Genomic DNA, 24,562 nt, shown 5'->3' on the forward strand with positions numbered 1-24,562 from the left:
CAATATCGTAGACATATCATAATAGAGATGTTATTCATATCAAACTGTGTGGGACCATTTTACAGTTTGTGAGGATATCTGTATGCAAACCTTCACAATATCGTAGACATATCATAATAGAGATGTTACTCATATCAAACTGTGTGGGACCATTTTACAGTTTGTGAGGATATCTGTATGCAAACCTTCCCAATATCGTAGACATATCATAATAGAGATGTTATTCATATCAAACTGTGTGGGACCATTTTACAGTTTGTGAGGATATCTGTATGCAAACCTTCCCAATATCGTAGACATATCATAATAGAGATGTTACTCATATCAAACTGTGTGGGACCATTTTACAGTTTGTGAGGATATCTGTATGCAAACCTTCCCAATATCGTAGACATATCATAATAGAGATGTTACTCATATCAAACTGTGTGGGACCATTTTACTCTTACAGTAGTTTTAGACAGTTTGCGAGGATAGCTGTATATGCATACCATCCCAATATCATAGAGTTATCATTATAGATATGTTATTCCTATATCAAACTGTGTGGGACCATTTTCCTGTTGGTTTTAGACAGTTTGCAAGGATAGCTGTATGTAAACCTTCCCAATATTGATGACATATCATTATAGAGATGTATATATACCTGGTATATCAAACTGTGTGTGAACATTAAGATTACATTCAGGGCTAATTTACAATTATTTTTTTCATTTTTTGACACCACTCTCTCAAGCATTCTCAACTGACACAGGGCAGATGGTGTGATCTGATCTTAGAGAATTCAGCTGGGAAATATATACCGTCAACATTTCTTCCTTTCATAAACGTCTGCATGAGAGCTCCCTTTCAAATAGTACAGATATCCCTATGAACGCAAGTTGGTCACGATGACATTCTGTTTGAACTCTCATTTCCTGGCACCGCAAAAATGATTAACAAAGAGATTTAATAAGCGGGTAGATTCTGCCGCTGCAGAGCCAAAGTCATTATTTACTTTGTAAATTTGTTTTAGTTTGGATAAAACTTGAATTGATGCAAAGATGAGCTCAGTCCCTTCAGCCCTATAATGACCATAAAATAGGATACTCCATTAAAAAAAAAACTAACGCTTTAAAGGTCTACTATTAAACACCTACAGTATCAACGACATCATCCTTACCACTCTAATAGGCATTACAAATCTTGAAAATAATTCTCAGTCCCATCAAAATCCATCAAAGATTGACCATTTTAAAAGTCTTTTCTTAATTCTAGTTTTAATTATAAATAAACCAGAGCTAATAATGCACACTGATGATGCAAAGTGAGTGACTGCCTAATTTTCTGTTAATATTATCCCTTTGTTTCTACGACCTTCGTTTCAAGGACACTGAACACAGGTTTGTTGCCTAAAGGGATTTTTTGAAATATTTGTCTTCTTTGAAAAGAGGAACATCAAATTACTCCAATGTTATATATGGGCTTGTAATTAAGACGCGAGTAACCAAAATTCCACTTCTTTTCATGTTACGCAGTGGAAACTCAAATTTTTCCCTGAATTTTGTAATAGGTGAGAAGTACCACAGTCTTGGCAATCACAACAATACAACATTTCATTGGTAACTTACAACTTCATGGTTTAAGCTACCTTTGTATTTGGTCACGTAACCGTCACATGAATAACCACAAATTGGGTACTAATAGTGTAGTTAAAGATTGCACACAATTCTAAATCTCCTTATTACAATAGTTTTTATGATCTGTGTTACATGTGCAGAAAGTAAAAACTGATGACAAGGCTTACTCAAAGGTTCATTAACAGTTCACGAAAGTTCAGTGTCCTCTACTTGATCTGTATTAACGTGAAACTGCCAATAGTACAATTCAAGACTTGTTGGATACTACTGTGGTTTCTTTTACATTCAATGTTACACATCAGTGTAATCTAAAACTGTCAGAATGAAACAGCTTGTACTCAAACCATGGAGCTATTACCGGTAATAGCTCCATGCTCAAACCGATAACTTGACCTATCACTATGAACTTTAATAACAGACTCTGATGCAGCTGTACACTGTATTATTGACATGCACAGGTTCCCTAGATACATAACTGTGACCGCGTAACTATCATAATCAAAAATATTACAATTATTATTATTTTTATTGAAAATACTGCAATTTTGTGTTTTCAAAAAATTGTACCAAATTCGCAGAAATATTCTCGGCTTTGCAATAAGTTTTTCAACATACAAAATCGCACAAATCATGGAAAAGGCTATTTAGAAATAAAACAGTCGTTTCTTGATAAAACGCAAGTTCAAAGTATACATGGTTGAAGCAAATCTTAAGTATGCTGTAGGTATGATGTAGTGTGTCATTCATTTACGCTTAAGTGTATGTACAGTTACATAGGAGATGAAAAGGGTTAATCTCAAAGTTTTGAATACGAAAGAAAATGTGGATATTAAGAAATTTGCTAGAGTAGTTTAATGCTAAGGATGTGTTCATTGTTTGCCTCATGTTCAAGTTAATGTTTGATGGAACATTTTGTTATTAACTAACATTGAATTCACAGTAATAATTAGTTTATTATAGCTAATCACATCAAGATTTGCCCTTTGTTATAGTAATCAATCGGTCAGATTGTACGGTTAAGAATATTCAAGAACTGTTCAAAATGTTCAGAAGGGTGCCCTCTTATTTGGTACACTGCAGCATGATAAATTACAGTTGAATAAAATACCCAGCCTGATTAAACAATGAAATATTACTCTAAGTTGATTTAATGTCAATTCATATGTTTTGTCACAGTGCAAATAAATTATGCATATTCCCAAAAATCAAAATTTCACAAATTTCTATGTCACATCATTAAGAACAAAGAAATAAAAACATCATAAAATTGGAATAGATGCTACTATAGTATGATACTAAAATGTATTTTCAAGTGCTAACTTGATTTACCTCTAACTGATACTTTATAAGTATGTAATTGTGTTAATTTACGTCATATTCATAATTGAGTGGTGCATCAATTCTCCCTACCTCATGTGAGCAACCACAACTTGTCACTTGAGTAACCTTATTTTTAATTGCAATGGTAACGTATGTTGTCATTTTGCTGTCACGTGAGTTAAACTCGGGTAAATTGACGATGATGGTCAAATTTTCATTACTTTTAAAGTGAACTTTGTACTAGAGAAACTCTCCAACTAGACCTTCTTATAATATAAAAATGCAATTGGCAATATAATCTAATTTATGCAAACTCAGTATAAAATTGGAACATTAGTGAGAATGTCACCTGATTAACCATATTTTTCCCTCATAACATTTATACCTTCTCTCTTAATTTTAAACCATTTTCATACATGAAACATTCGTTTTCTTCCACACTTCTTGTAACAATTCCTACATGCTAAGAAATGTTTTTTCCTTTGTCTTTTCCGATCACAACTTTCTTTTTGAGCATGGATTCCGGTTCAGGCCAAAAGTAAACCTTTCCCCCAAACCAAGTTGATAAGTTGTTTTTGTGAAGTTCTCCATCACTCTAATCCAAGCTGCATGTTCTCTTTTATTTATACAACGGGAAGTGGACTGTAGAATAGGGTTTTAGTCTAATGGGAGAATCATTGCCAAACCAATTGTTCCATGCCATTATAGGTCTCCTGCTTTAAATCCAAAAGCTCTTTATCTGAGGGACTGTACACAGTAAATCATGACTCACTTCAAACAGAAGGGAAACAAGGAATAAAGTACCTGTTTCCATCTTACATTGATAAAGACCATTCCCATTGGGTGGTGATGACAGCCTACTGGAAGAGAATGAGGCCCTGTCATTTGGCTGTGGTTAGCCTGTCCTGAGTAAACTGACAAGATTTTATAAAGAGCTTTAGTGTACACAAACACACACACAATCTCACACACAAACCTGTTTCTTTCTTTCTTTGTAGTAGTAGTACAGTGGTCTTTACAATTCGATCCTACAGCCTACCCCACAGAACAATTAAAGGGGAATTACTACTGTAGTGGAGGGAGAGTTGGGAGACTTGTTTTCAAAAGAAGGCTGTTAAATACGCTGGCACTACCTGCTGAGACTGAGCCAAGATGTAGGACAAAAGGTAATGGATAAAATGGTATATGTTCTACCCTCATATCAAACAAGTTTAAATCTGTGGGGCTTAGACAAAACCCCACCATCGATTCAGAGAGAAAACAAACACCATCGCTTTTAAAAAGCGCTTTCAAAAAGAGCACCATAATTAATGAACAGGAAGGCAATATCTTTAGGTTCGCACATGAAACCATAAAAACATGTATCAAATTTTACTGTGGGGCACCAAAATGTTTGTACTGGATTACTTACTGTAGTTAAAATTTGTGTCATTAATAATGAGCAGTGAAACAATTGTAAGAGCTTAAATAGTACAGGCCAATATTTCTACCATAGCTTGGTTATAATGGTGCAACAAGCTTGAACAACAAACTATTTGCCAATTCTTTAAATACAAGAATAAAGGACTTTAAACATAGAAATCTAAAATGGAAGCTTATAAAACTTCAACTCCATTGTCTCTCCCCCCTCCCTTCTGAGGCAGCTCCAGTTGGCTTGGCAACATGTTGGAACATGCATGGTTGGTAGTTCAGAAAAATGTTGCAAACAGCTTTTTTTAATTAATAGTAACCCATTTCCATTCATCTCAGTTTTTGAGACAGCTTGTCATGTCACACAGTATAAGATTTTAACTGTGAACTAGACCAAGTTAATAGTTGTACAACCAAATCTATGTAAACTTGCCTGTACTTCAAGTTGTGCACAGCGACCACCTAATGTGCCTATAGGCACCTGTTCACCTGCAGGGAAGGAAACTTGGCAAGAGTCCAGGACACATTCTACACAAACTTGCATATTTATGTACAGTTGTTGTTTATATATTCTACATTGGAACCATGCTTCCTAAAACTTTGTGATGCTGGTGGTAGTCAAAGACATGGTGCAAATCTTTCTATTTAACCAGAAGACTACCACACTGTAACACACTTTACAATATATACAGTACTGTATGTGACAAATGCTATATGGTAACAGTGTGTCTGCGACTCGACAGCCCACGTTATCCAATATTTTGCAGGATGACGGATATTTTCAAACAGTATTCCACTTTAGTTCTCTTTTGAGATTTGTAAGCATGGTTCAGATGAATTATGGCCACTCTCCTGAACCTTAAGATAGTATAGCTTGAATCAAGTCTTAAGAACTCAAAAATGCATTGTGGTTTCCATGATGTAACATGAGCAGTTTTCTTAATGAATCTGAGGAAATGTATAGTGAGGGTGTACATGTTTACAAGGGTTTCAAGATCTGACCTCTGATGACCCCTAATGACCTTTGCCCTCCACCAAAAACAGTTGGCTTCTTTACACAATGTGGTCTTCCTACACACCAAATATGATTCCCTTCTTGAGATATCATGTTTACAAGGTTTTCACAATTTCACCCCTGGTGACCCCAAATGACCTTTGACATCTACCAAAACAGACTTTTTATACTTAATGTGGTACTTCTACACAACAAATATGAAATTGAATTGACCTTCTCTCCAAAACAACAGACTTCTTGTACTTACTTCTACACAACAAAATATATGAAATTGGTTTGACCTTCTCTTCTTGAGATATCGTGTTTACAAGGTTTCCACAATTTGACCCCAGGGTGACCCAAATGACCTTTGACCCTCACCAAAAACAAGAGGCTTCTTGTACTCAATGTGGTACTTCTACACACAAAATATGTAATTGGTCTGACCTTCCCTTCTAGATCTAGATATCATGTTTACAAGCTGGGCATCACAAACGCACTCACACACACACACAAACACATACGCCATCATACATGCAAATGGTTACGATTAAATCATCAAAACCAAATAGGGAAAACCAAATAGAATTTCAAGGCTTTCATTACAAAGAAATAGCTTGCCCTGACAATACATGTTTTCTCTTCATATCTGCATATCCACCACAAATATTTTGAATTTCAATCAATCCACTAACATCCATCACTCAACTCTATATTACATATTGTACTGTACATATATATGTGCAAGGTTTCTCATTTTATTTGCAGACACCTTCACAGGGGTCAGACTGTGGTGGCACATTCCATTCCTATTTTTGCAAGTTTCATAGGCCTTTTTTCTTCCTTACAAAAAATCAACACCCTGGTCAACAACTTGGGGTTCCACAGGATATGAAATTTTTTCATAGTTAAATTGATCAGTCACTTACAAGAAAGCATACCAGGTTTTCTGTGTAAAAGTGTGAGAGAGGGTTATAGTATACAAATAGAGGCATACAAGTTCACAAAGCTGGTCTCTTGTGGCGGTTGACCTCTCTTCTTTATACAAGTATGGTAATTGAAGTAAATCTTAACAATAATATTGAATTTCCCTCAAGGCTACCAAAGCTGCAATGATGGTGGTATAGGCTTTCACAAGGCTACAGTGGAAAACATATTCTGCATTTTCAATGAACATTCTGTATTGTAGCCTGCTGTCATTAAAACTGTAAGAGCCACAGAACTGAAAAGTCTTAACATGTATCCACTGGAGCAAATGGGTAAAGAAATAACATAAATTTCAACATTTACAGGTAATCTAAACAAAGGATTTCCCTTTCCTATCTAGCTGAAATAATTTGACAAGTTCACACCATGCAATATATATCCATGTAAACTAAAGAGTTTCAGCTATGTTGATAGTAATTGTATGTTTTTTTTAGGCTGAAGAAACACAGCCAGGATTTTGATACCTTTTACAAACTAACTTTTACAAACCGGACTACCTGTGTATTTTTAGCTTCGACTAAAACCACCTCTTTAACATGCAGTATCCAAACATTTATTTGCAAAGGATTTTCCCCCCATTTACAAAAATCTTCCATGAAATGAGGTATTTCCATGAAATGAACTTTCTGTTCCTCGGCTCAGAAATTACAAGCCATAATATACTTCATTGAATCCCTTCTCATAACTGTTTATTTAATTTAACCTGCTGAGCCAAGATATAATATATATCATTGGTGGGTCCTGCCTGGGCAAACCAAATCTATCATAGAATCTAGATCAATGTAACAGGTACATTCTGGTTGCTCAATGTCAAACATGTACACAGCAGGAGGCAAAGGAAACAGTGCTCTGAAAGTCACCCACCAAGACCAACCACACTATATGGCAGCTCTGGCTTGTATGATAACATCATAAGGCCACATGTTGGACCAAAGAATACACTGCATTGTTGTGTTACTGTACTAAGGCTGCATGTACATATACATGACATTCCGTACAGGATACTGTGTGAATGTTATAATGTAGATGTTACCTTCCTCACATGAAGGTCTTCCATTCATCTATATTGGCTTGATAAACTGCCTCTTTAAAATAACTCTATTTGGCGACAGTACTAGTTGTACTTGAGACTGTTGAAGAAATATAATTACATCTGGGGCAAAGTATACTAGTGTAATGATTCTCTCATTTTCATTAGTCTTTGTTTATCCAAATAACATATGAATTGCCAGATGTTGTAATCTGTTTTTACTAAGACCTGTTATTAGGTTAGTCTTAAATTAATTCTATCCTAAGAGAACTTTACTTCAAACACAAAGTATGGAGGGAGAGGAACTATGAAATGGAACCACAGAATACAGTATTTATATCTGTAAGTAGATGGTCTAAATTCTACAGCATACTTCATTAGTCTGTTCTACTCAGAACAATACAAGTGCCTTTCTTGATCTTATTGTGCCTTCCACAGGCACAAAAACCCCATCTAAGCATCTTCTTTGTTGCCTTGATTGGCAGGTTTGACAACAAAGGGAGAAAGGAATGCTTCCGTCACACAAGAATATGCTGGTAGTGTTAAATCCCCTTGTTCTAGGAAAGGTACAAACACTTATACACTATACCGTTCCTGTAAACAAACTCAAAAAACCATGATCTACATCAAATACTTCTTCCCTCAAATAGTTCCTACTGTATGGTGGTGTGTGGGTAAAGTCATATGTCCCCAAACTTTAAGTACTGTAGTATGTACATGTACAGCTACCTTAACTCTGCCAAAACTGTCAAAGTGAAATAAGGATATGTCAACTATTTTACATTTTCATGAATTATTTCTCACATTCGCAGGAGCTACTCAGTAGACTTCAATGCATGCACCATGTAAGGGATATTTTTTTTTTTCATTTTGCACTTGGACATGGTGACTATTGCATCAGCAGTTTTAATCCCATAAGTTTCTGGGTACCTGTTTTTTGGTTAGGATATCCTATAGAAGGCTCCTTGCTCATTTATTGCATTAATCTTGCAACCCAACTGTTCTTGTGTACACACTACACAGGCCATTTGTTAGGATCTGTAGTCTGTTACTGTAGTAGTACATTACGAGTACAATAACATTTTGTTGGTGTTCTAAACTGCAAATTGCACATCAAGATGATTATTAGTCTGAATGCCCTCAAGTCAAAAACATACGTATTGCATTTTGCAATGTTCTTACTCCATTATTGCTTTAGTTAGTGTTGTGCCAATATCCATTTCGGCCGATATCTGATATTCCAATCCCGATATCGCCCCAATACCGATATTTTGAAACAGTCATGATGGAGGTCAAAGCACACTTTAAGTTAAGTCATGCGTTAATACATACAGCATCAAAGTTATAATCGACTATCATAAGTTATTATAGTTTGCACAACTCACAAACAGTAACCACTTGTCTAACTCTCATTTACAGAAGCCTGTTAGTAAATTTGAACAAAATATTATGTGTGGATACTATAACACTAGTCCTACAGAAACCTGTTAGTAAATTTGAACAAAATATTATGTGCGGATACTATAACACTAGTCCTAACCGCTTTTTAAATGATTGATAAGTTGATATGCATGAAACTGTACTAGCATTTTTGTTGTTGTTGTTGAAAACACAAGCCTGTCCTTCCTGTTACTTCTGTTGTGTGATTCACTACTCTGTTTGACCAACTACTTTCAACACTTTGGCTGCATGTCTCATCCAAACTGTTGTCAAATGGAGCCACTAATTTCTTTTAACATGTTAAAAGATGACATTGTACGATGAATAAAACACATTAGCGTATCCTGGCTAAGAACTTTTACTACCATTTTTGTTTACAGAAGCAACACAAAAACATTATCTTCAATTTTGTTTAATTTCTGTAAAAATTATATCCTACCATTAGCCGGCGATATTAACATCTAAGCTTAGCCAAACTTTGCAAGTGCTTCCTGTTTGAAATATTTCGTAAACAATCTGGCACCAAATAACAATGCACAAATGGGCTTCTCAAAATTACAAAATGTTCTCATCAGTCATTGATGTTTTTAACATTTGCACACGTGATATTCTTTGCAGCTTATTACATTTTTGGTATGAATTAGTAGGGGGGGTTTCCACAAGTTATAACTTATATTCTTCTCAGCAGAGCCTCAGAAGCATTGTGCAAGTTACTATGATAGGTTGATGCTGTAGTTATATACATAATTTTATCAAATCTTTTTCAACATCACATAAGTTACATCTTACATTGTGTTTGAACGCAGTGCATTGTTCGTAAGTCTGAATATGCCATGTTTGAAACTTTGTTTGTGCAAAATGTTTCTCGGATTCTTACCAAGAATATTTGCAAAGGCAAAACTGGTGTCAGTGGGTATGTTCTGTTTTAATTATATTGTGTTAACTTGTACAGCGGCCAGACTGGTGAAATTTACGTTAACACTTGACAAAGACTGCTATGTACATACAGTAATGTTAAGTCCCCTGACTGGTGAAATTTCATTAACGTGTGACAAAGACTGCTCTGTACGTACAATATTGTTAAGTCGCCTGACTGGTGAAATTTACGTTAACGTGTGACAAATACTGCTCTGTACGTACAGTAACATTAAGTCGTCTGACTGGTGAAATTTAGGTGAACTTGTGTCAAAGACTGCTATGTACGTATAGTAATGTTATGTCACCTGACTGGTCTGTTTATAGATCGTCATCGGTAAATATTTTGCAGAACTAGCGTCCATTCTTTGACCAGCTGATCGACATATTGACCACTGGCTTTTAATGGAAATCGAAACTGAGGCTAAAGAAATGGGTGTTTTAGAGCAGATTAATAAATCATCGCAAGTAAAACATTGTTTTTGATGTGAACAAAAATGGTCAGTATCGATTTGCCGTTATCGGCATTGAGTCTTAATTTTACCGATTTGATGGCGATATTGCAAATATCGGTAGATACGGATATCGATTATCCGCGCTGTACTACTTTTAGTCATTTATGGAGAAGCTTTGAAACCTATAGCTAACCATCTCTAAAGGGGAAACAAGCCTATTTGCTTTCTATGTAAAGCGCCTTGAGCAGTGACTTTTGTCTACTGATCTGGAGCTATATAAGTCTCATACAGGACCGGGTAAGTTTTAGTATCCCACAAACTCTGCAATGATACGTTTAGAGAATACTGATCAAACAAAAGCTTTCTAATTGTTAATTGATAGCACTTAAATGCAACCTGTCTTACAAAGTTCTTTCACTATGCCTACATGTTTGCTATCCAGTCTGTAAATGCAGCCCTGTGATTTAGCAACAGCATTCCAAAGGATCAAGAGAGGCTATGAGTGTAATGTTGAGTCTCATCTGTAAATTGACAGAAACTTCTACATCAGTGACACCTACAGTAAATAGTTAAATAATAAAGTCATATAATAACCCAAGTTTCCAAAGGGGTTGCAGAAGGAAGAAATATATTAGTTTAGTTTAGAGACCCAAGGATCAGAAGTCTTACAGTAACTTATTTGAGACCCTATCTGTGCTAGATCGTGGATGAACACCAGCTTATTTCAAGCCTTCTCTTTTCGATAAGTGTTCAGAGGATAAAGAAGCAGGGGTGCGAATTCGCTCCCCTTCCTGCTCCTGGGACCGCCATTTCACATCCTCATCCGAGGGACGAGAGTGTATACCCCAGCATCTGACCACTTTCTCAATTATTGAGGTACAGTAGGCAAAGACACCCCATTCGACATCACTGCAGTGCAGCCATGACAAACAAAGTTGTTTCGAAACCAAGTGAAGCGCGGAAACAAACCCCTTTTCCCAAGTTCACAAACCAGAAATACCAAATCCACGGAAGACTCCGCACATCACCACTGTACTGCAGCGGTTTTTGAAATGATGATAAACAAAACCAGTTGTTCAATTGCTTCCCAAACTCTCTATATTTGAAAGAAAGAAATGTATCTTCCCAAATATTTTACGAGGAATTGAAGAAGTGGTTTTGACCTAAAGATGCAGTAAATTCTGGCAAGTTTGTTGACTTAGCCACCAGAATATATCTCTAAATTCATTTCTTCAAGTTGCTTCAAGTTAACTTGTAAACTAACGTTTTCAAAAGCTCCATCAAAACAATACTTATTAATTAGCAAGTATCTCTGTGTTTGGGAACATTATAATAGGCTGATATACAGTGTCAGCCACTATGATACTAATTAATACCATCTTCCTTGTCAGAACATTTACAGACTGCTTTTTATGTTACGGATGTCTACTGCTGTATAAATATTGTATAATTCAGGGAAGACATACTTGTATACACAACAATTACAGTCTTGTTCAGATTGTTCACAGCACTTATTTTCATCTTATGGCCTATAAAACACTGAAAATTTACACCACTTTTGAGGCCAGAAATCCCTATAATCTCTTCATGAATAGACAATCAGCATTACCAGAGATTACACCTTGGTTTATTCTGGAGCTTATTCAGGACATGATGCTCAACTGTTGGATTTGGCCACAGACACATTGATACATCTGGCTGGTAAACCAGGACTGCAACAACGGAGCTAACTTTATGACTCCTGTAAGGCCACCTTGTCTCACTTTAAAACACTTAAAGCCTGGGACTAATATGTCAAATATTTTACATAGCTTTTTTAACCTAACACTATCAGTAGTGCTGCACTGATTATCTGCATGCATTATCGGTATCAGCAGTTATCAATTACATTGGCATTGGTAACATTTTTGTCATTTACTGATAGTTTGTACCCAATACTTGATTCTTCAAAACAATCTATGCTTTTGTCAGAGTAAGTTGAAGATATTTTGGTCAAGATACAAATCCCCATTCTGTGACAGTTTAAAGAGATCTAATCACTATTCAGTGCTCTCTACTAACCTACTGTAGTAAAGCCTGTGGTACAAACATTTGAACTGCAAACATTAACGTAGGCCTAGGTAACAGAAGCTACTCCATCACCCGTGACTACGGCACAGCATGCGTCATTTCGTGCAAGCCATAGTACTGTGAGGAATGGACTGCATTGCACAGCAGACGATGATAATGCATACTGCACAACTATACTGAGCGAATAAATACAGGTAGAAGAAGCCACACCAAGTCATTTTGAAAACGAAATGCTCATCAACGGTTGCTAACTACATACAGTAAGTAATATGGGATTAACCTTTGCTTGGCCTTTGAATCGCTATGATTTCTGCTGAAAGCAGCAACAGCACTCACTTTTCATTTCATTTATTTGTTTCTTCACAATTTAAATACAGAGACGCTAAATAAGTGGCAATATATACAAACAACAAGGAAAATTGTGAAAGAAAGCATTCAAAAATCCAAAGGGATTTATCTAGTGGAACGCTCCCCAAACAGTAATACTTAGATGCACCCGCACACCAACCCATCACATACCCTCCCACACCCCTCCAAAAATGTATACATATATATATATATACACAGTATACAAAAAAAAACCCACAATTACAAAGGATGGCTATAGCGTACAAAAATCAATAACTTTGCCTGCTATACACTTATACTGGCATGTTAATTAAAATTGCTAAATAGTTTGCGCGGGACCATCATGCTTTGCATAAATACATACGTTTTGTGGGCCTGTATTTTTAATTGCATGCAGTACCTGTATCATCTATACCCCTAATTTAGTGAACTTGCACAAATTGTTTCACATCCTTAGCAACACACTAGTCTAACCACTGTAGGCATGTTTGTTAAAGAGTGCTGTTTTCCATATAACCATGCTACAGTTTAGGATGTTTCAGTGTTGAGATGCATAAAAAATGTACTCAAAGGCATTTGAAGACTCGCCCCAAAACCGCATGCCACGCTCTGAAAAAGTTAACTTTCTGTTGCTTGCAAGTGAAGTTTTCTTCTTGTCGCTACAAAATGCAGACAGTAATGAAACGTGATACATTGTTACAGTATCTTTGATCTAGACCTGAGATGTCCATTGCTGCTATGTACACTGTCTTATGGGTATTGACCGTAGCTGTATGTAATAACTGTAAACTAGTGTCTAATTACCGATGGTTGTAAGTTGTGTGTGTATTTTCTGGGATTGATGGTGGTGTCTAACACTTCTGCTACACCTCATTCGAAACTAGGTCAGATTACCGGCATGAGACGTTTCTTTGTGCGCGAGTCTTCACACCCTTTAATGGTAGTGACATGTGACTGTGAATTATCATGAAATATTTTATTTATTTGAAGTATACATGCCAAATGGATAATAACGTTCAAAGATAAACATCATATAAACCTGCCATATTATGCATCACCATAGCACAAAACCAATATGTGACAGTTAATGATTCAATGTATAACATGTTAGTGCTGATAGTTGTAATCGGTTAATCACCAGTAGTCGCGATTACACTTTGGAAGTTGGATTAATCGAGACCAACACTTAAATTCGGATTACCCAACTACAGGCTAGCACTACACATATGCTCTTGCAAAATAGCCTTAACTATAAAAACAATGCTAAAGCAGTTTGTCAGCAATTATTGCAAAAGTACAGGTTCTCACAATGCTATGCTAGAACTGTGCGGTGTTAAAAATCTGCAAGCACCTGCTCCAGTTAGATTCATGCCTTTGCTGGTCAGTAATACGCTGGTTGTGCAGTGCAACATTCAGTGCTAGCAATGTTTGGTCTTTGCACATAATAGCAAGTTATTAATCTTTTACGAATTCCAAAGTATTTGTCATTTCTTCAAACATGTTTACAGTTACTTTACAACTGGCCTGATTCACATTTATCGGATGTCTGATCGAGTGTGTCCATTGCGGTGTAGTTTAATTTCAATGTGGAAAATATGTGTCTGCTTTCACGCTAGGCTAGAGCCTAGCCTAGACCGTTGAAAATCATTCTACAGAAAACTCTTACATACTAATCACCACACTGCTACAAGGTGTTACATCTATTCGTTGTTTGCAAGTTTGCTTTCATTTGTGCTAGTAGTTGTAGTAGATTCACTCGAAAGTTCTTTATGCTATGAAGTATTTTACGAAACGTTGTAGATTGAAACAGTGTTTGTTTAGTAGATGTTTTAACATGGTTTAGACACCACATGTTAAGACACAAAAGAACATATGAAGACCATGGAGAAAGATTTGTTTTGACTGTATTTCTGCAATGTAAAAATGACAGAGATGACGTCACAACTGTAACCGAGTAATCGCAATATTCGCGTGAAGAGCTATGCGATTAACCGACAAAAAATTAAGAGTCGGCTATCAGCACTATAACATGAGCAACATGTAGGCTATAGAATAACTTGTAATTGTGCAGGCCTGCTTCAAAATTGAGCAGTCATATTACAAACGAAAATTCATAAGCAATTAGTGAGAGAATAAAAGGATAACACACATCGTTCATATTTTTATTAAAAATCAGTCATGTTATGACTACAGCAGTAAGAAACAACATTGAATAAATAGGGATATAATGATTGAAACTTTACTCAGTGATTTGGACTACACAGATAGTGTTACGTTAGGCTACATTGTGTTTTGTTGTTATTTATAGTGTTAAAAGGCCGATAGTCACAATATCGGTGCAACACTACATATCAGCATCAGTAATAATGTGTTAATCTGATCGTTTCCCACAGGGACAAAGTGAACCCTCAATATGTTCAGGGCTTTGCCTATGCACGATTGCTTTGTATGAATGGTTGTCTATACTCAATCATTATTCAAAAAACTTGTGACTGAATATAGGCCTAACTTTAGAGAACAATTTAAGGGCAAGATAAGCAAGTCCATTCCTAAAACCCAGAAAGATAGTGGTGGTAAATACAAAGCCTTACTTGAATTGGCTAAACTACTACTAGGCAGTTCTACTACGTTGGTACATTAGTGGTATTGGTAATAGTATTGTGGCCCAGGCCTACTGTATATCATACTATATAGAGCTTAGACATTGACCTCAGTCTATATGCAGTATCTCTAGCACAGTACACAACATTGGCCTAACCATTACTATTTACTACACGAACAAAGGAACTTACCATTTAAAGACAAAGAGGCACCAGGTTTTCTTTCACTTAATCGTCGCGACCTTCTTAACATTGGTCCGGTGGAAGATCTACTATTGGACGACATCATTCCGTACCAAAATGTTGGTTGCTTAAACAAATTTTGGTAGGTTTTGGTGGTCGACGTCGGCTAAGTGGAGTGCTACGAGTGAGGCGTAGTTAGTTCGTCAGTACGGAATGTACACACAGTATACGCATCACACACAGGCTGTATACATACAATAACTTCCAAAGTGCTGAGATCTGATCTGAGCATCTGAGACAGCTAAACCTTCAAGCTTCATTAGGTCAAAGGTTCCCAAAACTGCGACCACTGTGAGAATGCATAGGAAAATATCTATCATATTAAGAAGCATGCAAAAATCATTGCAGCACAACTTTGTAAATAAAACCACCTATCCCTTAGGTATAGGTTAAATAATTATTTAAAGCTATACATTAAGTAATTTGAAAACAAAATTGAATTTTGGGCAATTTATGTATATCAAATTGTATAAATTGCTAAAAACTATTTGTCATCTGGCTACGTAATTTTCTCACCGGGAGCATCAAACTCTAAAACAGTTGTAGAATTTTTGCTTCGCCTTGCACAACGGAAACGTACTTTGTTTGTAGGATAAATAAGTAACATCGGAGGTTAGGACTAAATAAACAACTAGGCCTACGCGATGCTTGTTTAGGGAAAAGCCGACCTTCGAATTAATATGACATCGTTGGGCTCGCAGACGTCTAGCATATTGGCCGAAAACAGGATGCACATTTATGATCTCCATTAATATAATTATTGTTATTAATATTTATTTTAATAATATAGTAGTAAGCTACTAGAAGTACAGTAGAAGGCCTAGTGTTACCGTTAGGCTACTTTACAGTTAGCCTACATCGTCAAAGTCGTAGTGGACGAAGTAAACTTACCTTAAGGCTCGCAGATACAAATACCTTAAAATTTTGACGAAGAAGAAGTCTTGACTTTGAGGTTGCAGTGATGACTGAGTTGGCTAGTGCAGAAGCTCTGTGTTCAAGGGTAGGCCAAATATTACTCTTGCAAGTTAAATTATGTTATTGTTGCACCAATCCTGCTGTATTAATTTAATGTGACAAGTAATGTTAAGCCTAACTTAAACCTAAAGTCGCAAAAACAGGGTTCTAGCTAAGACCACTAAAGACCTTTTTAGTAACAATGTGGCAATTCTCCTAGCAACCCGGTCAATAACACTTTATGCCCCACTAGGCCTATTCATTGGGCAGCTAACCAATCAGAGTTTAGAAGTTTAGAACAGTGCAATTTCCACACTTGTTGATGAAGTGCCAAACTGCTAGGGTTCAATGTGATCATCATTCACATTACATTCTTTGAAATCATAGGGGAATGACAGGTAGTCCTTCAATGAACTTCCACAATGTTCTATACAACACAACACCTGGGAACTTGTAGGACTCTGGGAGAATATAAGTTCAACCACATCCAAAGCATTACGATGATGAGAATTGACTCCTGTAATGTAAGGAGCACCATTCCAATAACCACCTCTCTGAACTAGGTCTTTTAATCATATACAAATAAAATGAACAATTTTCTCTGTTCTGTTTGCATTAACTTCTAGGTACAGAAAATGCGAAAAAAAAACGGTGCTGTAATTTTGTGCTTTAAGTGTAAAGTAACATGTGGTGAGGTGGTGCTCCGCAATAACTGGAGTGCATTCTAACTTCCACATGTTCTGCTAATAGCATGTCACCAATCCTTTAAATCTGCATAAATATTTCATGTGGGAATTTAGTGAAGCGGAAGCAGATCCAACATCAAAATAGAAGACCTAGGCTATGCAGGAACTCTAAATACTGCTTTAGATGTTCTACCATGGTACCAAATGAATATTAGCAAATGCTGGTGAACTTGATTATTTCTGCAGTGGCAGAAGCACATGGTTTATATGGTGATAAGTAACGATCTTTGGCATAGATTCAAACTGATTCAGAAAGTTCTTCAAAACTGCACTACTAAAAGATCTTGAAATATTCTAAGTAAAAGTTGTCTTTGTTATCAGTTGGCTGGTCCTTTTTCTGTCAGACAATATTTACAGTAGCAGTATACTTTGGGGGAGGTGTTGGCTTGCCATCTGCCACTGTTCAAGTGGGGGTTGCAGGGGAGGGGGGGGGGACAGCTCCTTTTTGACTGACACTTCCATTCTGAAGAGACTGTTCAACATCGACGCACAAAGCAAGTTGCAAAAACATTTGCTAACCTTAAATCTACTCATTGCTTTTTTCTTCCATTTCTTTACTTCTTTAATAACTTTTTGAGCAGGGTTTATCTGCCCTAGTACTAAAATTGAAGGTTTCTGGTAGACTCTGTGAACTAGTGTAAAGTGGGAATTTTGTTTTCAAGATGGGTTATGCAATTCAAAGTTTCAAGTAACATGATCTCCAGTGTTAGCCCCAAAGTTAGCATTTCCTGCTGCAGTATTTAACAGGTTTGCAAACTGTACCGGTGGCTTATGCAATTGTTAGGCTTTACTCATCACAGTGTCACTTTGGAGAGACAAACCCAAGATTGCCTTTAGTCTTGTTCTTTGAAGACACACCTACACTTTGCAAGCCATTCTTCTTTCTACATCCTCACTGATGGTTTGAAATGTTACATAATTTATGTCATCCTTTAACATGGTGACACTCAATGTATCTTGCATCTCATTTCATATCAAAACTTTTCCAATATCAGCATGAGCTTCATTTTTCTATGACTTGAATATTCACTGACAGATAATGATATTTTTTGATGACGTTTACCTCATAGGTTTTCAAGGATAGTGACAAAGGGAAGAAAGGCTATCTGTCAAGAATGGACCTGAAGGTGGCAATGGTATCTCTCTTTGGCTACAAGCCATGCAAGGTAATTTGTTTATATATATTTAATGCAACTCCTTGCTAAAAATTTACATTACTGCTCATCAAAACATTCCATTGAAGTATATCCCACCAATCAGATGTATCAAACTGCCTACCTTAAGGTACAATTTGCCTTAGGTGCTTTTTGTCCTATTCTTTTCAAAATGGCAAACCCCAGGGATAGATATTTTAAAATGATAGTACAGAGGTGAGTAGTCACCTCATCAGGTTTGGAGTTGGAAGTTAGACAGAAGACCTGCTAATTCTCCCAGTTTTACCATGAGTTCCCTGGTTTGTAAGACAATCCCACCCTCTCCCAATTTCATGTACTAAAAGTTGATTTCTTTAGCATTTTCTTCTTCTAAATTACATTAAGAAATTTGGCTTTGCGTATTTTTTTCACTTGCTTTAGGAACTTGGAGAAAGTTCATATATCCTTTTTCAGGAAATACTGTCACTATATTCAGCAGTGCTAATGCTAGCTTGACAAAGTACATATCTACAGTATGTGACTATCTTGTGTTTTTCTCACATTATTTTGTGGTTGGGAAATTGTAAATATCCCTATTTCTTCTGAAAGCTGGTTGGCAAGATCGTCTGAGACAATTGCAAGATTTCTAAAGAGAAAGGTTGCCCTTGTTTTACTGTCCTGTGCATGGTACAATAGTCCTTTCAGAGAATCATTACCATGGTGTTTGTGGCCACTGCATCAATCACCCATCTATTTACTTTCACTCCTGACTGACCTGTCTCCCTCCACAACCACTGCAGTCATTTGAAGCCAGCCATTATCTGACGGATGATTATCCCTTAAAAAATCATACCTGAGATAGGTCTGGTTGTTTGTATTGTCATTGTGTTATTAAAGGACAGTCCACAATCAAGTTATCTTTTACTATAAACGAAAGAGGAAAGAAATCCAAGCATGATCCTGATTGAATTTGCATCCAGAACTTTCATTACTGTTTGGGAGAATTTGATAGTTGAAATAATCACAACTTTTTACCATATAAGTGAAATTGGAACAAGTAGGTGTGATTTCATATTGTAGTTGCCCACTGCCAACAAAGCTGTTTTGTTTGCTGGGCTGTATGTTTTTGTTTCCGCCACACTTTTTTTTATCCTACATTGGGAAAGGTTCAAACATTACCTGAATGAGATGATGGGAAAGGCAACAATATACCAATGATTATGTGATTCATTCATGTTGTAATGCAAGATTCTCAAAGTAAAAAATTGGCTGAAGGTTCGAAAGAAAGACACATATATACCCAAAATTTCAATGGTTATCATATTTCCTACAATGTTACCCTCCGGTAGTAGAAATCATAATTTGTGTTCACTGTTTACACGTTTACATTACCTTGAAAATATGATAAAAATATATATATCAGAAAAGAACAAACAGAAAGGTGTGGTTTCATGTCCTTGTGACACTATGACATTGTATATGGGCAAAATGGCAGCTCTCCCTTTCCTAAAATGTCAAATCATAAAACTGTTAGGAACGTATCAATCATACCATGAACAAGGGGTCTCATAAGTAGTTACGGTATCATGTTCTGGGTTTTAAACATTCAGTCGTTCTTTGAGAATAATTAAATCCACAGATCTTCATTAAATGACTACATCTGTAGTGTCTAAGCACTCGCAGTTCTCATCTTTGTACATTGTTTTAATGTTTGTAACGTATTCTTTCTTGTATCAGCTAACAAAGGGCAGACTTGTGGTTTAATACAACTTTACAGTCCGCTGTACATGATGTGTCTCTCTCGTAAAATGGAATAATTTTTGCTTTCCTTTCTTTTGTAGTATGAAGTCGATGACTTGATGGGAAGTGCAAAACTAGGTGAGTTTAAATACATCTGGCAGTTTTCAGAGTAAAGAACAAACTATAATGTAAGGTGGAAGGTCTGTGAATAGATGGAAATAATTTCTTTTTGAGATAAGAGAGGTTTTATGATAAATACTTCATGACAAGGTCCTTGAGTCTTTGTAGTTTCAACTCATGAACAACTTCAGATTTGTTTTTTGTTTGTTTTCATATTGTAATTCTGTATTGTTTTGTTCTTATTTACCATTCCAGGTTTATCAAAGAACGTCTTCATCGCTGCTATGGCACAGAAGTTGGCTGCACTAGATAAAGACGAGGAGATACGTGAAACTTTCAGAGCTTTTGACAGGCACAGTAAGTCACAAATCGATCATCCTCATGAGAATTTGGCAAAAATATAAGCTAAACGCTTAAGTTTGTTTTGCCAAAGTAAGTATGTTTTAAGACAGTGGTCCCATAACTCTTAGGCCCACTACCCAGGATCTTCCATGGAGACTGAGACAGAACTGGTGGCGGACCCCACCCCTCAGAATCGATGCAGTGGACCCCACCCCTCAGAATCAATGCAGTGGACCCCATCCCCAAGAATCGATGCAGTGGACCTCACCCCTCAGAATCGATGCTGGGGCACCACCACTCAGAATCGATGCAGTGGACCCCACCCCTCAGAATCGATGCAGTGGACCCCACCCCTCAGAATCGATGCAATGGACCTCACCCCTCGGAATCGATGCAGTGGACCCCATCCCCCAGAATCGATGCAGTGGACCCCCACCCCTCAGAATCGATGCAGTGGACCCCACCCCTCAGAATCGATGCAGTGGACCCCACCCCTCAGCATCGATGCAGTGGACCCCACCCCTCAGAATCGATGCAGTGGACCCCACCCCTCAGCATCGATGCAGTGGACCCCACCCCTCAGAATCGATGCAGTGGACCCCACCCCTCAGAATTGATGCAGTGGACCTCATCCCTCAGAATCGATGCGGTGGACCTCACCCCTCAGAATTGATGCAGTGGACCCCATCCCCCAGAATCGATGCAATGGACCTCACCTCTCAGAATCGATGCAGTGGACCCCACCCCTCAGAATCAATGCAGTGGACCCCATCCCCAAGAATCGATGCAGTGGACCCCATCCCCCAGAATCGATGCAGTGGACCCCCACCCCTCAGAATCGATGCAGTGGACCCCACCCCTCAGAATCGATGCAGTGGACCCCACCCCTCAGCATCGATGCAGTGGACCTCACCCCTCGGAATCAATGTGGCGGACCTACCCCTCAGAATCGATGCGGTGGACCCCATCCCCCAGAATCGATGCGGTGGAACCCCACCCCTCAGAGTCTATATGGCTGACCCCACCTCTCAGAATCGATGCTCAGAATGCACGAAAGCTAGCTTGGACCATGCTGTAGCAATACTGCTCTACATTACATCCAGGCTAGTGGTACTGGGGAGTATTGCCTGAATGTAGCAGACCTTTGACCCATGTAGTGGTCTGCAAACGTGTAGGCCCACAAACCAGCATCTTCCATGAGGACTGAGCCATGACCCACCAGACCCCTGCCCCTCAGAATCAATGCTCAGAATGCATGACTCAGTAGCTTTGACTTTGGACTTGATGATAGAAGAATATGTTAATTGATCTCTGTCGGCAATCTCAGAAAATTCCTGGCGTCTAGGTATTTTATTCCATGACCCACTTTTGTATCATATGCCATATATTGCTGACTGTCATTTAAGACACATTTAAGTTTATTCTTTGAAACAGAAAAAAAAATTAAAAAACGGTTTCAGCAATCAGTAGATTAACAGCGAAGACATTTAACTAGATTTATGTAAGTTTCATTGCCTCTAAATAGTGTCTTGTGTTTGACTTCTCGGTTAGTAATGATGTCCTGTAGGTGGAAGGACTGTGCCTTGTACAAGCATCGTACAAGTACTGTGACCCATTAACAAGGAAAGTGCTTAGTCATTCATTTCAAGGAACACACCACGACAGATTGCTGAACCATCGTATTAACAGCAACTTTATTAGTGAAAGTAAAACATCTTTTCAGTGCTTTAAGAATTCTTTGAAAAAAAGGGGGAATTCTTTGATTCTCAATTTTATTTGAAAAGATTCAAGAGTGAAAGTGAGTCCAATAATGGATATGATTTTTCACTCAAGTGGCCTGTTGAGACTCATGGGTTATCTTTTCAGCTATAATGTTCGCTTGTCTAATAGATTCAAGAAGAGTAATGAGTATTTAAAGAGACCCAAGCATTAGTTGAAACTTATTCTGGTAATTAGGGAATGTGGATGGATAAATTTTGTATCTCATATGATATGACAACGAACTGTGTCTGTCAGTTATGAAACTTGTCAGTGATTTCTTTCAAGTACCACTCAGAGGTTGGATACAAATTTCCAGATAATTTGTTTCCTTTTGCGACATTGTTCTGTTTTAATTATTAAATATGCTGTCTGTGCAGTGGTTCACAAGTCAGAATGCATGAAAGCTAGCTTGGACTATTGACTATATCAAAAATTAACCTTTATCTATCTTCCATGGCAAGCTACAAAACTGTAGATAAATTTTCAAATGTCTGGTAAAATCTCCAATTTTGTCTGCAAATCTTTCAGCAGATGTTTGAGCGGTAGTAAAATTTGTAAGTATTTCAAGATTTTTGAACATTTCTTTGTAGTCTGCAGTGGGTCAGGAGCACAGAGATAGTGTTGGTTTTGGGGAGAGTGTGCTCTATTGAGTACTTAATGGTTTCATTAAGAGATGAAAGCAAATCATCCACTGAATTGTAAAATGTCATAATCTGCTGCACTTTTACTTTTTTCGGCTGTTAGTAAAAGATAGACGTAACTTCCAAACAGAGAGTTATTGATAGTTCTTTCATTATTAGACATCTTAACCAAATAAGCATGTGAGCCTCAAGTGAGCCTATATTCAGTAGACATTATTTTAACTAATTTTAGTGGAATTTTCTCTTTTTTCCACAAGGTAAAGGCTTCCTGACTTTGGATGATTTAGAGCAAGCTGCATCTAAAGTTTCAACTGGTTTTCCAAAACAAAGACTTCTCCTGGCTTTCCAGTAAGTTTTCACTGTTAACATTGATTTCAGTTATTTTAAGTATCATGAAAAGTTAACACTTGTGGAAAAAAATTCAATCTACCAAGTGATTTTAGTTCTGGTACCATAGCAAGTCAGCTATTGATGTTGCTTGATGGAGTGTGCCATTGACAACTTTTGTCTGTTGTTGTTTTCTCCATCCCTTAAAAAGTTTCTTTTATTTGCATCATTTGGAATGAAAACTTTGGCATCGATTTCAGTTATTTTAATTATCATAAAAGGGAAGTACTGTATGTGATTCGTAATTGACGTCCCTGACAAGGTGAAGATTAATAGGTAGTTCAAAATATATACCAGTATTCTGAGCAGAATGTGTCACATTTGCATTTACTAATCTGAATTTGTCCTGAAGAAACTTACTGGCAAAATAGCTCATCTACATATTAGCTCAAGTTGTAAAGTTGGAAGACAACCTTTGAAAGAATAATCAGCATCAAAAACTGTCTTTCAAATTACTTGGTGAAATTTAGTCAAAGAATTGTACTTTCAAATTTTCAGCAAACCAAGGTCAATGAACTTCGGTGAACAAAGTTCTCTTAAGACTTCTTCATTCTCATATTTCATTTTGCTTAAAGCTTGTTCTTTAGTCAGATGAGAGGACAGGGAAAGGGAAGAAATCTGTTGATGAAAGAGCTGCAGGAGGGATATAACAAAAAAATCAATTTTCTTTGAAAGAATAATCAGCGTCAAAAACTGTCTGGAAAATTACTTGGTAAAATACAGCCAAGGAATTGTATTTTTATGTTTTCAGCAAACCAGGGTCGATTGAACTTCAGTGAACAAATGTTTTCTACAGAATTTTTCATTCTCATATTCAAGTTTGCTTTCTTTAGTCAGAGCAGAGGACAGGAGAATGGAAGAAGACTGTTGATGAGAGAGCTGCATGAGGGATATAACAAAGAGAATTCCCATCACTGCTTATCTCATAACTGCCTTTTGTTCTAATTCTACTCCATTCATTGTTCAAAATTCCAATAAACTTGTTGGTCCCATTTGCCAGTGTTTGATCTCTGGTTGTTTTAGTCTGCCTCTGGAGAAGAGCTCTACAAGGTTTAAAAACAATAATTCCTGTCACATTTACACAACAGGGCCTTTGCAGTAGATAAGAAGTTAGTTAACAGTCTTTCACATCATTCTTTTTCTCTTACTTGACTTCCCAGGGAAATGGATGGTGACAAGGATGGCCGCATTAGCTTCAGAGATTTTGAATTTATGATGAAGTATGATGAAGATGATGACTTATGAGTTTCTGTTATGATATCGAGACATCCATTGATTATTATTCTGTTTTACATGATTGTAAGTAT

The 24,562-nt window shown here is 37.0% G+C and overlaps 2 protein-coding genes across 4 annotated transcripts in view; one reads left to right on the plus strand and one right to left on the minus strand.

Annotated features, from left to right (window-relative positions):
• The window catches only part of LOC139971572 (F-box only protein 11-like), a 45,657-nt gene extending 29,951 nt beyond the window's left edge, over window positions 1-15,706 (minus strand). Inside the window, exon 1 of the mRNA XM_071978175.1 lies at window positions 15,381-15,706. Within this exon, the coding sequence (XP_071834276.1) occupies window positions 15,381-15,477 (97 nt within the window). The 5' untranslated portion in view covers window positions 15,478-15,706. The remainder of the gene's footprint in view (window positions 1-15,380) is intronic.
• Window positions 15,707-24,506: 8,800 nt separating this feature from the next.
• The window catches only part of LOC139971570 (fibroblast growth factor receptor-like), a 189,551-nt gene continuing 189,495 nt past the window's right edge, over window positions 24,507-24,562 (plus strand). For 2 of the 3 annotated variants that reach the window (XM_071978161.1, XM_071978166.1), the window contains exon 1: window positions 24,507-24,554. The gene's annotated coding sequence lies outside the window, so the exon portion shown is untranslated. The remainder of the gene's footprint in view (window positions 24,555-24,562) is intronic. The other variant, XM_071978162.1, reaches the window with a different exon arrangement.

The sequence above is a fragment of the Apostichopus japonicus genome, chromosome 8, assembly GCF_037975245.1.
Source record: "Apostichopus japonicus isolate 1M-3 chromosome 8, ASM3797524v1, whole genome shotgun sequence".
Lineage (NCBI taxonomy): Eukaryota > Metazoa > Echinodermata > Holothuroidea > Aspidochirotida > Stichopodidae > Apostichopus > Apostichopus japonicus.